We start from the raw sequence: 16,456 nt of genomic DNA on the forward strand, positions 1-16,456 counted from the left end.
TAATTTACTTTGAGAACTTTATTTCAACCTATTTTAACAACTTCGTATGAAGATTTCTTGTTAAGAATGTTCTTCTCACCTGCTTCCGTACCTGACACTCATGTAAATTAGTAACTGGCTGGTCTCTCCAGATTTCTAAATTGCAAGCATCCAGTCACTTAATCTTGGAGCCACTATTTTAGAATATTCAATCTTGCTGACGTAAGTTAAAAATGCAAAATGATTATTGCATAATTTATTAAAATGTTTATAAAAATGATACAATTTAGTGTGACACCAAAATACTAATTCAAAGTATCCCTTTTTAATTAAAAACATGCAGTTGCCAATAGAAAGAGTCTTGATCTGTTAAAATAGTTTCTTTTAAATAAACAACTAAGGATAAAAAAAAATTACTGTGGCACTTGATAAAGGAGAATTTTGTTTTTAATTGCATATCATAATGCTCAAATCAATCAATACACGATCATCAGCAGCAGATGATGCCTTCCACGCCTGAAGTCAGATCCTATTTGCAGGGCAGAGCACTCCCAACTCTCAGAGCAGCTTCTGTCAGGGCGTCAGGCGTTTGGGATCCCTGGGGAACATGGAGGTCTGCCGGACATTGTGCAGCCCCAGGTACAGCATGGTCACTCTCTCCAGCCCTACAGCAAATGAAAACAGCCCAGCAGCACAGTCAGTCTTTTGTTCAAACCCTTAAGGACTGGCAGGTGCTTCCCACCTGGAGCCAGCCTCACACAGCAGTGAGAGCACAGCCTGAGGTGTTCCCACTCTGGAGGCACATCCTAATCCATGGGGATACAGAAGCAGCCCAGCCATGACAGGGTGGAACCCAGATGCACACTTGTTTTTCCATACACCTCCTATGTTAAGCTTTCTACCTGGAACTTTAGTGTTAACTCTTGAACCCAGTGTTAATTCTCATGGCATCTCTGTTTGGCGGGTATTTTGCCATGAAGACCATCTACTCTGAAGAAAAGATGCAGCTTCAGCTTCCTTGATATCAGTTCTGACTGGCCTAAATTATTTTGGATTACCCACAAACGTTGCATGCTCCCAAACAGAAGAAGCAGCAATCACTGCTTTTCCTCACTGCAAAACAGCTGCATCAAACACAGAGACCAGAGGCTGCTGGTAGAGTGGTGGCTTTGATAAATCCATACATAATACACCATTTTCTTGCTTCCTTAAATGTTGCTCATTGGTCCAATTTGAAAGTGATGTGCCTGGCTAGTGGGATGACACTTTTTCTTGTGGTCACCTGCTTTTTAAACTCGCCAAACCGTGCCATTAATATTTTGACAATTTATTTTATGATTAACCTTACACTTGAGTTTCTCTCCTTAAATTCTCCAGGATAAACAGCCCCACAAATTTACTTAACAAGGCCACTATTCTGAATTTTATACTGAACTCTGCTTGGGACTGAGCAGTATAACCTAAGCTCAGGCTAACACAGACCAAACTAAAATACAGATACTTACCTATTCCACCACCTGCATGTGGAGGTGCACCAAACCGAAAGGAGTCAATATAAGCCTTTATTTTCTCCAAATCTAGAATGGAAAAATATCAGTGAAATCAGAAAATACTCACCGAACACATAAATTGTTCAGGTCTAGGAATTATGACTATAACAGTTTTGTTATATAAATTTGTTAATAGCTATTCAACAAGGTGTTGCTGGAAGACTCACTAGTGTCTTAATACCCCAATCTAGATGGTTTAACATTGAGACACTACTGTGATTTTACCACTCATTACAAATGCTGCCCCAAATTCTTCCTCTGAAGCACACAGAAACCAACCATAACTCATGTTTTTTTAAGCTGCCTTCTTACCAATGCCGTGATGCTTGGCTCTTTCTGTCAGCAGCTGGGGGTCGTGAATTCGCTGAGCTCCAGACAGGATCTCCTCCCCTCTCATAAACATATCATACGAGTTAGAGGTTTTCTGGAAACACAAAGAGGAGTTTATTTCCTACCTAAAGTTCCACAGGTTGCAAATACTCACCTCTCAATAACTTCACTTATGATACCCAGTGGTGTAAAAAAAGCATATTTTCTGCTAAAGTGTCTGGAAGAATGTTTTTGCCACTTTTCAGTGATGGCAGCAGTGTTTGACTATGGAGATCTCTTCATAAAGCTCTCCCAGATTTTGCTAATTTCATTCTGGTATGTTTTCACCAGTAAAGAGTAACTGAAAACATCTGACAAGTCAGGTAACCCTAACCTGATCTTGTTATCCCAATTTTAATTATAGCAAGGCTAGAAATAAATTATCTTCAAGGTCCCTTCCAACCTAAACCATTCAATGATTCTATGGCCATATCAACACACTTTATCTGTACTGTCAAGTTATCCCTACAAGGAATAACTTAAACTAAAAAAAAAAAAGGAAAGAAACCACTGACAAAAACAAGGAATTTACTTACAGGATTGGCTGGATCTGGCATTGTATAAAAAGGCCTCACAGCAAGAGGGTATTTGTCAAGAATATAGAAGTCAGTGTCGTACTGAAAAAAGGTAATTTAGAACAGTTAGTACAAAGAAAACTACATAAAGAACAAATTACAAGAGGAAGATAAAACCAGTGAATCTTTGAAATAAAACAAAAAAAAATTTCCCAGTAACTTCCCACAATATAGTCTTATCAATAAAAGTTGTACATTCTTTGTCAGTTTTTCAATACTACTTCTAGTGAAAACTAACAAATGTTAAGCAGTGAGATGTGTTGCTGTAGCAACAGGCACTTTTTTTTCTCCCAAAGATACCATCTTCTCCGACAGATTGTGTTAGAATCTGGTTTGCTTTTTTCCTAACATTATGCTAAGAACTGGCTTTGGAACATACTAGCCTGTTTGGTGTCCTCAGTATAATGTATGATAGAAATAAATATAAATGATTGAAAATGGTTTGAAACTGCTTATTAATGACAAAGACAAAACTGACAGTACATTAAATACACAGCACCAAAGTGGGAATGCAGTCAGACAATTAAAAAACATTTATGGTAATCACCAACTCTTCCCAACTTCTGCATGTTCTGAGATACTGTTTACATGTAGGTAATTTACACCAACATCAGGTTTCAGATTTAGTGACAAATTTATTTATTCTAAAATAATTGTTACCTTTTCCTTTACCAGGCGTCCCAGGAGCTTTTCATTAGGTGTGCTGAAAAAGATTATCATCATTAAAATGAAGTGATTTAAACTTGTACTGATTATATACCTCATAAAGCCCAAAAGATTACATGCTAGAGATCTGCTGCACCCTGACCCTCAGAAAACCTGGTACTTGTTTCTGACATTTTTGGGTTGTGCACACAGAAACTGCAGAAATAAAGCATATTTATTTGTTTCTAAATATTTTATATTGGTCCTAGAAATCCCTTAAATTAATGAGTATATAAAACTATTCTTGCTCTTAATATAACTTCTTCCTAATCACCATATTCTGATTACTAAAGAACTGTGTACTCTATTTCCTACAGCCACACATCTTGTGTATGATACAGTAGTGAGAAACACCATGAGTAGTTGCTGAGGAAATTATTGTCCTCCATCAAACTCTTAGGGTTGAAATTTTATTAGGGTTGAAACTGTAAAATCACACACTACCCTAGTGGTGCTGGATATATTATGGGGAAGAATAGAAATGTTTTAATTCAGTAAGTGTCTTTAGGTAATCAAACCATCTCTCAGTAAATCAATGGGAATGCATCAAGATCGCTTAATCATTTTCCTGAGAGGTAGAAGGAAGAAATAGGAAGATGTTAAAAGAAAGGCCTTAAGGCTGCAGAATCTTTTTGCTCAATCCTATTTAAAGACATGTTATAATTCACATGAAGGACTGCAATTGCTGGACAAACAAACACTTCCTTAGAAGGTTCCAATAGCTCTCACTTTATGTTGTCCGTTATTTTCTTTCCGATTTCAGAGTTTGTACCTACAGTCTACGTTAAAATAAAGGACTATTTTTGTATCCACTCATTTACTTGTCAAGAGACCTAGATAGAAGTACTGTTTATTCCTCTAAAAGCTGTGGTTCCTTATTGAGGCTGTCAGGTGCACAGTACAGAACTGACACTTTACTACCACTTCCACAAGACTCTGACACAGTTGTGCACTGCCAAGTACCTCAGATCCTCTTCATCACCCATCTCCACACCAGCCTCTCGCAGCATGGCCACACCTTCACGATATTCCAGCCTCAGAGTTGGCTCCAAAAACTTAAATGGCTCACATGGGAACTGTTTGCTCACTGTCTCAATTTCAGTTTGGAATCTACAGATGAAGAAACAAGAACAGAAGCCAAATAAAAACAGTCAAGAACTTGCATCTAATGATTTTGTAATTCTGCCACAAGAGGTCCCTCTTGCAACATAAAAACTGTACTAAAACCACTTTGGAGAAATTCTGTAATGAATTGTTTCAACAAAGTTAATGCATCTACTTCAATAATGTTAATATTTACTATTACTTCTGTTTAATTCCTTTTGTAATAAATAATCGACTAGGTCAAGTTTGCACAGTAAACACACTGAGAAATTATCCCTTTGATTTGTAGTATGTACCTGGGTTTTTTTTTAAATTTGAGTAATATTCAAATATAAACAAGAAATTTCCTTCTGGACACATCAAGGTTTGCATTTCTGCTGGCAAGACAGTCTAAGTTGTAAGCAAATGAAAACCACTTCCTAAACTTCTAGCCTGGCTTTTTAATGAGTTAGACAGTGAATAATGGAAAATAATCCTCACTGTTATGGAACAAAGGCAGGCTGGTACAGTATTTTTTATTTAAGAAAACTTTCTTATATAGTAACTATTAAAATCATTTTTGAAATAGAACAATCTGCCAGTAGTGGCATGAAAAGACAGACATTTTCAATTAATGATACATAATTTCTCTAAGTAAGTCCTTCCAACAGCAGACAGCAAGTTTCTCAGTGCAAGCCTGTGTACTCTAGGAGATGCTAAAAGTAGTTTACTGGCCCAAGGCTTGACTGAACTTTAAAAGTCAGGCACAAAAAAACAGGAGTAAAGCAAAATTTTGAAACTGTGTTGTATATCAGATTACCAATGATTATCTGACAAACTGAGGATAAAATCCTTCTTCCACTTCATACCACAGTGCAAGAGATGTCAAACAAACAAAGTTGCTCATTAAAAGAAGGAAATGCTCATTACCTTTCTTGAAGTCCCTTGAATATCTGCACCAAGGTATCTGCAATCTCATCTACCACTTCATGATAGTGATAATTAAAAGCCATTTCAATATCCAGACCAACAAACTCAGTCAGGTGTCTGTGCGTATTGGAGTCCTCAGCCCTAAATACTGTGAAATTAAACAACAAATTCTGAGTGATCTGAAATTATCATTCCATTTGGAAAAATAACAATCACCATCAATACATGGATTAGATAGACATGAAAATTCTCATTGAAAGACACAAAGGAACACTAGCAGCCTCAGAGCATCATTTGTAACAGTGACAGTGCTACTGCAGCTGTGGTGCTCAAAGGATACAAGACAGACTCAACCCCTAGAGAAGCAGAATCTCTGGTTAGACCAACAAACACAAGTGGAAAAAACAGAGAAGCTTTCAAGCACACAAGAACTTTCAGATTTGAAAACTGCCTTTTTCAGAGGAAATGGACTTGTACATGTGTGTGTCTTCTGGGATGGTTACATGAGTCTAATATAAACATGTCTTCCCATAAACCATGACTCATCTGTTAGTGATTAACAAGAAATTTAAGATCTTCTGAATTACTTGGAATTGTTTTTTTGTTTTATACTCTGTTACTGACTTGGTTTCCAGCATTTACAGGTTATGTATCTTTAAAGCATTTGAGGCCACAGAAGACAACAGCTCTATTACCACCAAAGAGGCCATGTTCTATCAGCTTCTGAGAAAGAGAGCATGGGACTAGAAAATACTATTTTTTTTTTAATTATTGACACCCAGTTAAAGGTAAGCATGTTCTAAATAATGTTGTTACATGTACAAAATCAAGGAATAGATCTATGTTAAAATGCAATCTCAAATCTAGCTTGCCTATTTTAACTGGTTAGTACTGGGCAATTAAAGGCAACTACTGGGTATAGTGAATATTTAATTATGGCTTCAGTTATCACAGTAATGTCCCACATATTACAAAAACTTCATCACACTATCAATGTCCAATGCAACTCTATTCTTTCTCCTCACAGAACAGCAGGCATTGGAGAAGAGTGTTCCACCTTCCTTCAGCATTTTAGTTTTGTTCCAGCAACTTCTCTATCTCCTTTACTGTCATCAGTCGCTTCAACTGAAATTTGGTTTAGCAAGTGAAACTATATCAAGTGAAACCATTCAAAGCTTTAGAGTGTGTGTGTGTTATCTTACTAGTACCACAGCTGCTAAAAGCCACCAGGGCACACTTCACACGTTGCAAAAAGCAAAGCTTTTGTTACCTGGCCCAACGCAGAAAACCTTTTCAAAGTCAGCACATATACACATCTGCTTGTACAGCTGTGGGGACTGAGCCAGGTAGGCACTGGTTTTGAAGTAGGATACAGTAAACACATTGGCTCCTCCTTCACTGGCAGCTGGAATGCAAGGGCATTTATAAGGAATTATTAAAATTAAATTAAGCAATTATTAAAATTAAAATGTAAAAAATAAATCAGATGTAGAATGACAGATTATTGATCTTCCATTTAGAGATTAGAAAGAGATTTTTCTTTAAAGCATATCAGAGGAAAAAGATATATCTGCATCCATTCTTGCCAAGGTAAATTTTGCAGCTTAGGACTGTCACACCTTGTCTCACAAATCTGCAAATTTAGTTGGGGTAGTTTAAAATGTTACTGTTCCAGCTGAACTTCACCTTAGAGTGAGAACAGCACAGAATACATGACTGCACCAACACATCTACCTGCAACCCCACATTTCTGTGGAAACCAATCTCTGCTGGATTCACTGCAGAGCCTGAGATCAAAGAGCATATCCTGTTCTGCCAGGACCATCCTCTCTAACTGAAGGCATCACTATCTCTCCCAGCCAAAACCAGATTTACCAGAGGGCATGAGCCAAAGATATAAAGCTTTTTCTCAGTTTGAGGCAGGTTTCCTAGACAGCTGTCGTGAGAGCACAGGAAAGATCATGTGCAATTGTATCCCTTACTGCAAAACAGCTATCAAAACTGGGTCACTTTACATTGCCAATTCCCAGTGTATGACGTGAGAGGTTCAGAGGCCTAACACAGGTAACTTTTAAAGCCTCAAATCTTAAAACAGTTAAATTTATTTAGTAAGCATTGCATTGACTTAACTTAGTTAATTTTACAAAATATGGTCTCATTCAAACAATAGGATGCTTGCTTGCTTGCTTTCAATGGTACAGTGAACAGAAGGAACAGCACACTTCCTCAAAATTTCCTATATAAATAAATTACTTGGGAGGCTTTTAGTACTTCATACCATATAACTGTCTCCATAGGAAAACGTCATCCAATCTTCTAGCTCAATGACACTTTTCATGTTGAAAGAATAGTTGCTTACATGCATTTTGTTAAAAAGATCATTTTTTATCTCAATAAAGAGCTGTCTTCCAAAATATGAATACAGAAGCATAAAATTCAGTAAGCAAAACATATGCACTCAATGAATGTACATACAATAAAACAGTAACACAAATTTCTGCTCTAATTTTCCATGCCATGCATCTTAGTGGCATCAACAAAACCTCAAAGAGCATCAATAAGATGGAAGAAAAACCTCCATCAGTAAATCAAGCCATTGGACTTTTGAAAACAATACAGCAAACAAAAAAAACTAGAAGCAAAATCTACATTTCCAGACTTTAAGGGTGAAGCTGTTATTCCACATTTCTAAAAAGAAAAAGGTCTACCATCTTCTATTCTGCCACATTCCCATTGCTAGAGAAGTGACAAATTGTGCCATATAATAGCATCATATTTTATACCACGCTGTGTTTCTTGATCCAACATCTTCATGATGGAATCTGCTTTTAATCGGAATTAGAGTGGTTCTTTTTTATACTGAGAATGTAACAGACAGTGTTCAACACTGAGAACACTGATTTGAAGAATAATGCATATGATCAAAATTAAAACTTCATATGCATTGCAAAGTACATAAATCAGGTATATATAATATTTTCTTGTCATTCTTTCAACAGCCCAAGTCAGAAGAAAAGTAAAGAACAGCTCAACATCTGCTAGAAATTTGCTATGTTGCATCTAAGACAGAAAGAAAATGTTATTTTTTTTAAATAAACACATACTACATTTTTGTCAGATAGGTACACTGAGCAACTGTAAAACAAGCACACCTGTAGCTGCTGGATCACACATACAATACCTGAAATGATTTTGGGAGTCTGAATTTCCACAAATCCCTTGCGAATAAGAGTTTCTCGGAAAAGCTGACAAATACCAGACTGAAGGCAGAAGATTGCCTGACTAGTGGAGGTCTATAAGAAGATAAAATAATGAAACCTAAGTTAGTTTTTCCTGACTCTATTACTTCAGGATAGCTGGAAGGATGAATCTTGTCCCTCAGGAATACCTGATTATTGTATCTGCCTAAACAGTGAAAAGTGCAAATCAGTAATTGCTTATTACACCAAAGGAAACTGCAAAGGAAATGAGAGAAATTATTAATTTCAATTTATAGCATATTCAGTTATAAATGAGGCACTATGGTCAATTCTACATTTAAAAAAACCCTGATTTATGAGATGTGCTTCTGCAAATAAGGGTTTTATAGTAAGAAATTGAATAAAAGCACTAAATCTATTAAAAAGCTTTCAGCACACTGAACTAGAACAGCTGCAGAATACACAGTGCATGATAAAAGCAAAGCCATTAATAACTTACATAAGGTAGAAGTGTTTGTCTGTTAAAGGCTACCAAAACCACCCTTTTTCATGTAAAAACACTGCCATGTGTTAACCATTTACAACACTGCCACAAGAACACCCAAAACCCAAGGTCTAGAGTCCCAACATTTAACCAGTCCACATAACACCTGTTCATATGAACAGCAGTTATTTTTTTCACTTTATTAAAAAGTACATTTAGCTAAAAACAGAAGTAGATTTAGCTGAATTGATAATTTTCTTTTAATTTATGCACGTGGCACAACTGAGCTACTTATCTGGTTGGCAAATACCTACACTAAATGTTCCTGTAACACTTCTGGCATGAAGAATAAAACAACCACCTTAGTGATCTCTGCAAAGACTGCAAGGCATCAGCACTGAACCCATATCTGATTTTGTGCTTTCAGCATCTCAAACCTGACAGCAAGTAACCTAGAAGTGTATAAAGAGACCAACGAGTTCCTGCCAACGACCAAGAGAACAGTTCTTTACGACAACCTGCGTCACACCACTGTTTACTTCTCTTTTTGAACAGCACCCAGCTTTTCAGTTAGGGTAAGAAAGGTCTTGTGGGCTTTTTCACATGACTCGTACCAAACCACAAAACAAAAAACCCCCAACCAAAACAAATTATATAAGCAGCCAAATTTAGACAGACAGTCAGAAGAAACGGTGAAATAAAGCTACATCCATCATCTCTGCAAGATAAAGACATCCCTTCACTGACAAACCCAAAGAGAAAACTGCAAAAATACTGCAGATCTGGAGCTGTTTGGAGTTATTTGCCATTTTAGCTGACCAATGAAATATTTCAGGCGTGCAAGTGGTTGAGACTAGTAAATAATAGCAGTTCTCACTGTCTGATAAACCACATGTCTGATAAACCACAGCCGCTACTTCAAATGTTCAAAATGAAGGAAATGAGGTTTTGAGCAACAGTTTAAAAAGTACCCTAAAAGTTTTTCACCTTTCACATCGGTCTCCCACAAACAGACATATAGTAAGACTCTGCCTGAGTTATGGGCATAATTTGGCAGTGTTACATCCAAGCACCAGGATGATTCAAAGGGATTTTTTTTCATAAACATCTCCTACTAGAAAGGTGAAAGACCTGCCAACCTTAGCAGTCACTTGAATCATTTGAGCTTCCCAATAAAGTTTTTGATGAACTAAACACATCTAAAATTGCTAAGAGAGAAGATGTGTAACATTTACTTAAGGAGGATAGTAACAATGCCTCTTCTGCCCTTGGTGTGAACCAGCACCAGTTTCATGCCAGAGCAGGTGACAATGCAGTCCTAAGTCAGACAGCCCCAGGAAAAAGAAAACTGGTAGCTAAACCCAATCTGAAAGCAATTACATGGTCTGACCTAAAACTGTGCACAGAAACACAGCTAGTCAATACCTAACACAGCTCTGCAGTAACAAAGGCTCGTCAGGCAGTAACTCCTTCTGTCTATTGTGAGGATGCAAGCCAAGGATTCTGTCTTCTTAAGCTATCTATAATGATAAATTATGCTTAGAAACAGTATTTATGAAAGCAGCCAAATTCACAGAACTGGACATCTGAAGCTTTTATTTAACTACAGCCTAAGAACAAGCAGCAATTCTCTATACCTCAAATTAGATCTGACAAGACCACTCTTCTTTCACCAAAGGTGGCTGAGTTTCAGTGTCCATTCATTCAAAGACTGCCAACATGGATAACTGTTGAGAATTTGTGATACTGCAGCCCTCTTGAAAGAATTAAACAGACCAACAGGACATCTGAGATAAGCTCATAAAGAACTGCATCTGACTATGTGCAGGGGAGTCAAATTAATGACCTCAAAACTTTTATGTGCCACTACCAATTCCAAATATTTTAAAAATGGAGAAAGAAACTTTCTAGATTTAATAACATTCTTTGCACTGGTGCGATGTTCAGAACAAAAAGAGAACAAATTCATTTGAAGAAAATAATTCTGTAACTGAGATGCTGGTATATTTAGCAACATGTTTGCTACAATGGTAACAGTCACAGTTTGAGCTTCCACACTTAGGTACAATATAGCAAACTATAGACAGTGACAGCTGTCAAAATTAATTGATTTTCACCTTTCCCTTAAAAAAAAAGTTTTGCCATGGCATTCTTTTCCTGTAGTGTTTACTGCAATATGAACGCTTCCACATACATACTGACAAACTATCTTATCTGAGACTATGGCAAAGATAGTAAATATTCCTTCTAGAGTGAAGCAGAAACAGAAACCAACTTATGACACTTAAATGCTCTTGCAGTTAACAGTATTAATGTTTTAACTCAGTCTGCGAAGTTAATTTTACAGAAAAACTCATTATTTTCAATAATCACCTTTGTTACAGACAGCAGAAGAAATGTTTAGGGAACAATGCTGAAATATGACTTTCAATCATAACCTCACTTTAATTTCACCTGTGTGTTTATTATTCAAATGCCACAAAATATATTAATGATAAAACTGGCCACTGTAAGATTATAAAAACAATTACCACTTTTAATTTGGCACAAGCTGCAGTGTCAGAACAACAGCCACACATGCTACCAAATGTGTTTCAGTGGAACTGAGGGCAGTTCACACCAACGTGGATCACATCTCAGAGAGGTGAGACCGACGCACAGACATGAAAAGTTGTGAACTTTCTTTTTCTATCACATCAGCTGGAGAATTTGTTCTGCTCTCCCCTCATTTTTGCTTTTCTGTTTGCCTCCTATAGCTACCTATCTTCCACCAGGAATAACCATTAAACACATAGCTGGCTAAATAATGCAATTTATATCCTTTTAAGTATTATACATTAATTTAAATAATGTAAATATTTTTGTAGTTCCTCTACTATATATAGAACAAATTAAGGTTTTGCTAGGAAATAGAATTTACGTTAAATAACATTTTTTCTAACCTCAAAGTGACTGAGGACAACTTTTGCTCAAATTTCAATATTACTTATAACACAAGAATACATGAACATGAAGATTGTTGTCTAAATGACTGGGACTGTGTATGTACTCACTGCCAAATCACTGCCCACAAGAAAATAAACTGTACATGTGCTTGCTCATTACAGCTTGGATTCAATCAGGAAAAACACAGCTTTTGAAACAAGTAAATTGAATTCAACACAATGAAATCAAGCTTGAAGTAATCAAGCATTTGGAAAAAAGTGCATTAAGATCACTGTACAGCTGGACTATCACATAACACAGTCTGACATCCATAAACTACCCTGAGCAGTATCAACAGGATAATACTGACCCTAAAAAGGCTTTGCTTTGGTCTCAATGAGGTGGGCATTAGCAGACATAATTGCAGCAACAGGAGTGCAAAAGTCAAATAATTCAAGTCACATTTGGACAGATACTGTTGAGATATGTTCCTGCTGAACACAGAAAATAAGCCAGAGCAAGGACATCAGTCAGGTCCATTGTAAACCTGGCTGAGTCTGAATTAATATTTTCTTTGGACTTTTTCAAAGACAAACTGAGGAGTAAAACCCAAGAATCCATGTTTCTTTCACCGGTCTTTTCTTTATTGTTTTTGTAAAACAGTGTAAAACTGGATGAACCTGAATTGGTATTTTCTTCAGAGGAAGACAAACTAAGAAGCAAACTATAAGAATCAGTGTTTCACTGCTCTTTTGTTTATTGCTTTTCATCTACCACAGAACTTCATGAAATACAGTTTCTGTAGGTCTTTTTACAGACATGGGAAGTCTACACACCACCAAATACTTCAGTGAAACTGAAGAACAGAAGAAAAGGAAAGATTTAAAAACACAGTCAGTGCTCCACTTTGCCCTTTTTAACTGTTTCGATAACTGAATGGTAAATCAAACATCTCTACAATCAAGTGGTTTGACTTTCATTAAGCCATTGTGAAAAATAGATACTTAGGTCAACAGTGGTTTCCTCACAGTCACCTGTGGTTATGTGAAAGAAAATCTAATCTATACAAGGACTTTTCTTTCTTCTTACCAGCTCTCTTTTCTCTAAAACCCCAACTTTTCCACTCCAAGTGTGTGACCTGTATTTTATGAGTTAACCCACCAGGAAGAGATTCATTCTTCCCCAGTCATCATTCCTTGGAAATAATTTTCAGAATTGCTCAGCCCTAAATAATCACCATTTTCTCTTCATGCATCACAATAACAACTACAACAGTAGCTTGGCATCTTGGCATTTAAGTACTTCCTATCCTGAACCTTACAGAAAACCAAACTACCAGACACTTCTGAGAGATCTCTGTCAGCAAATAAAATCCAAGACTGTTAATAATTCACTGCAATACTCAGTCTATTTTCACATGTATGCAAGAATGGAAGTCTTGCAATCTTTGCAACATACTTTGCATCTTTCATCTCCGCTAATGTAATTTCCTTATTATTAATTACACTCCTTGTATTGCATCATAATCAAACCTTCCTTGCTGCACATCATAGCTGGAAGGAGTGATGCTATTTTTGGAAATCCATTTTTTTTCAGTCATGCAATAACTGAGTTTCACAGCTCCACTTTATTGTGACTTGACCCTATCCAATTAACTCCTTCATTAATCACTACTTAAAATTAGCTAATTATTTGACTACTTTAAATACTGCATTTAATTGACAAAAATTATTTTAGTTCCATATGAAGGACTTTTTTTAGTCTAAACCTAACCAAGTCCTACAAATTTAGTTTGTTAAATCTTTCTCAAAATAACAGTGTCTCTATTTTTGATGTTCAGCGGCCTCCTTCTCCCTTAAAAACTGGGGCACTGAGGAAACCAGAAATAGATGATACATTTATCTGTGGCTGGATTTCCTCCCACACTTGTAGGAACAGATCATCACAGCGTCTGTGTTAGAACCATCCTGTTAATATTTCTTCCCTGTTGCCCATGATTTGGTTTTCCTAGAATGAAAAGCTATAGGAACAACAGTTTCAGAAAACACATCGTGTTTTCCAACCCTTCTTAGGACATACCCACTTATGCTGTGCATTTGAAACACTAAAGGTTCTTTGAAGCCCCATTTGCACTCCAGTAGCTCCAGTCTATGGAACCAAATCACTGAAAATCAATTACTACTTATTGGGTTTATTTGTGATTCCACTACACACAGTTAAGGTTCTGAGCTCAAAACAAGGTGCCGGACATTGCTGAAGAAATGGTGTCCCAACAAGGGTTGGGACACACCAGTTGGAAGAGGTTACAGCAACATCCACTTAGGTCACCAGCTGCACTCGCCCTATTGCTGTGCTGACAAACATATTTCAGAAATTGGGAGAGTCGTGCTGGACTACTAGATGTTTACAGGGGTAGAAGAACTTTAGTCCACCCTTTTCCACTCCACCTCTTGTGTTTATTCTGGCATTAGTCTTCCTTCTTTTTCCATTACTATTTACCTTCTTAGGCTTTCACTGCAGATGCCCTCAATTACATTACAGCCAAGGATACCTCCAAGCCATTTTCACCCAGTATTTTTAAATGTTATTTCCCTCTGTGTAATTTCTCTGTTCTCTTTGGGGCTCATGGCTCCTTCTGGTTTATTATACAGGTATTTCTTCTATTTAATGGATTTTCTTAGGTTTCTCTAGAGTGCTGTTAGTTATTTTTATTCATCACCAGATACTCAAGTAAAGCTTGCACTTCAAGCATCCCAGATTTCTCCCTTCAATTCAGTACACAGCCTCAGCACTACCATAAGCTGATGATCCTTCAAATTATTATCACTTTCAATCATTAGTACAGAATTATTTTCATTAAAGGTTTAATTTAAGACAGATGAAGATACCAATATGACGAGATACTGAGTATCCTGAAAAGTAATCACAACCTGAAGTTACTCAGTATTGTACATAAGGTCAAGTGAAAAGCAATTAATTGTTTACTTTGGAACAAGTAAAACAATTTGCACAAGTAGTTTTGGTTGCTGAAATAAGGAGATCAGATGTTGAAATGCTCTAAATATCTCAGTGCCAGAACCTTCCCAAATCTTCCAATAAATGACTTTTTTGTTTCATTTCTCAAGTGCAATGATTGATTTATTGAGAAACTGCCATTATCAAGAACTGTGAAGGCAGTACTAGGTATGCCAAAATAAAAAAAAGAGCTAAGCACAGTCTTCATTCAATGTTGATTAAAATTTTCTTACACACTCAGCATCAGCTGTCATTTCATTAAAAAAGAACCAAAGTAGAGAATTACTAAATTAATTTGTAATTATTGATCAGAAAGAGTAAATATTCAGGAGGTCTGTGAATTCAAGAAGGTTGGGTCTCTATGACCTGGATAAAGAAAAGTGTTTCAGAAAGAAAAAAAGGAAAATACATTACTTCTATGGAAGAAACAAAGAGAATGAGATTGGTATTGCGGCCTGGTACAATTTCACTGGCAAGACATGCATGAACAACACCTCAACTGCACGTTAAAACCCAGAACTTTCATCTGATACTTCAAAACCAAGCTCTTTACAGATTTTGAATAAAAAAACTACATCTGAGAAGAAATCTTGTCTCTAGATTGTCCCTATTCAGTCACCTTTGGTGTTAGCAGATAAAAAGCCCAGATGTACACAGCCATATGCCAAATCATCAATGTTTGCCTTTGACCTACTAATACATATTCTTTAATTAATGTCAGTAAAGGTAAACATTTAGGATTCAAAAACCCCGTGCTTTTATAACACCATGCAAAACCAGAAAAATATGTTTATTTTTCTCCTGGCCAATAATACACTTCCATCAAATCCATAACTTCTATTGCTTCATGGATTAGAAATACAAAGAATAAACACTTGCAGGCAAGCCTGCAGCACTATATGCTCCTTACCCTCAGATCAATGATTCTGTTGTCCAATCTTGTATCTTGGTTTACAGTAGCTCTTCCATCCTAAACAGTTGTGCAAAAACACATAGTGAATACATACACATCGAAACAATAAACAAAACCAAAACTTCAACAAAACAAAATCAACGGAGAAAAACACCCTCTGGCTAAAAGCCAAGGGTTACTTCTATGTTCAGCAGAACTTCTAGATCATTCCAGAAAGAACATACAGCAAACCAGCAGTATAGCAAAGTTAAAGATGCAACTTCTCCCAGAGGTCACAAACAGAACCCAACCATGAGGATGCAGCAGACACACACATAAGATTGGAAACTCTCTGGTTTTGACCTTCTACTGCAGCTCAGCAGACATCAAAGCTATAGAGATGTTAAACACAGCTCTGGATAGCACAAAGGAAGTAAAATGCAAGTCTAACAAAACCCCAGAATCACCGCATTAAGGAAGTTGCTTGGCTTTTGTGCTTTTGTTCAGATATAAAGACAACAAAATGCATTTGAGGATGCAAAGTTTTCACCTCCTCTCCGTCCACTTCTGGTCGAACAGCATCATCCAGCTGTAAGGGCAGTCGGGGTTCAGCTGAGCTGATCACATAGATCTGAAATTGAGAAAGAACAGAAATAGCACGAGGCTCTGCTCAAAGGGAGGTGTGATTTACAAAAGGATATTTCTAGCAGAGACTTGAAACAGTGTTTGCATAGGTCGCTTGCTCTAAG

The 16,456-nt window shown here is 36.8% G+C and overlaps 1 protein-coding gene across 1 annotated transcript in view; it reads right to left on the reverse strand.

Annotated features, from left to right (window-relative positions):
* Positions 1-16,456, reverse strand: part of DARS1 (aspartyl-tRNA synthetase 1) — a 37,462-nt gene continuing 21,006 nt past the window's right edge. Inside the window, exons 6-16 of the mRNA XM_085067123.1 lie at positions 16,258-16,338; positions 15,726-15,785; positions 8,373-8,484; positions 6,462-6,596; positions 5,192-5,339; positions 4,142-4,288; positions 3,134-3,176; positions 2,435-2,515; positions 1,842-1,953; positions 1,485-1,556; positions 1-644 (exon numbers count right to left, since the gene is read on the reverse strand). Of these exons, the coding sequence (XP_084923249.1) occupies positions 553-644; positions 1,485-1,556; positions 1,842-1,953; positions 2,435-2,515; positions 3,134-3,176; positions 4,142-4,288; positions 5,192-5,339; positions 6,462-6,596; positions 8,373-8,484; positions 15,726-15,785; positions 16,258-16,338 (1,083 nt within the window). The 3' untranslated portion in view covers positions 1-552. The remainder of the gene's footprint in view (positions 645-1,484; positions 1,557-1,841; positions 1,954-2,434; positions 2,516-3,133; positions 3,177-4,141; positions 4,289-5,191; positions 5,340-6,461; positions 6,597-8,372; positions 8,485-15,725; positions 15,786-16,257; positions 16,339-16,456) is intronic.

The sequence above is a fragment of the Lichenostomus cassidix genome, chromosome 7 (genome assembly GCF_008360975.1).
Source record: "Lichenostomus cassidix isolate B80296 chromosome 7, HeHo_3.0, whole genome shotgun sequence".
NCBI lineage: Eukaryota > Metazoa > Chordata > Aves > Passeriformes > Meliphagidae > Lichenostomus > Lichenostomus cassidix.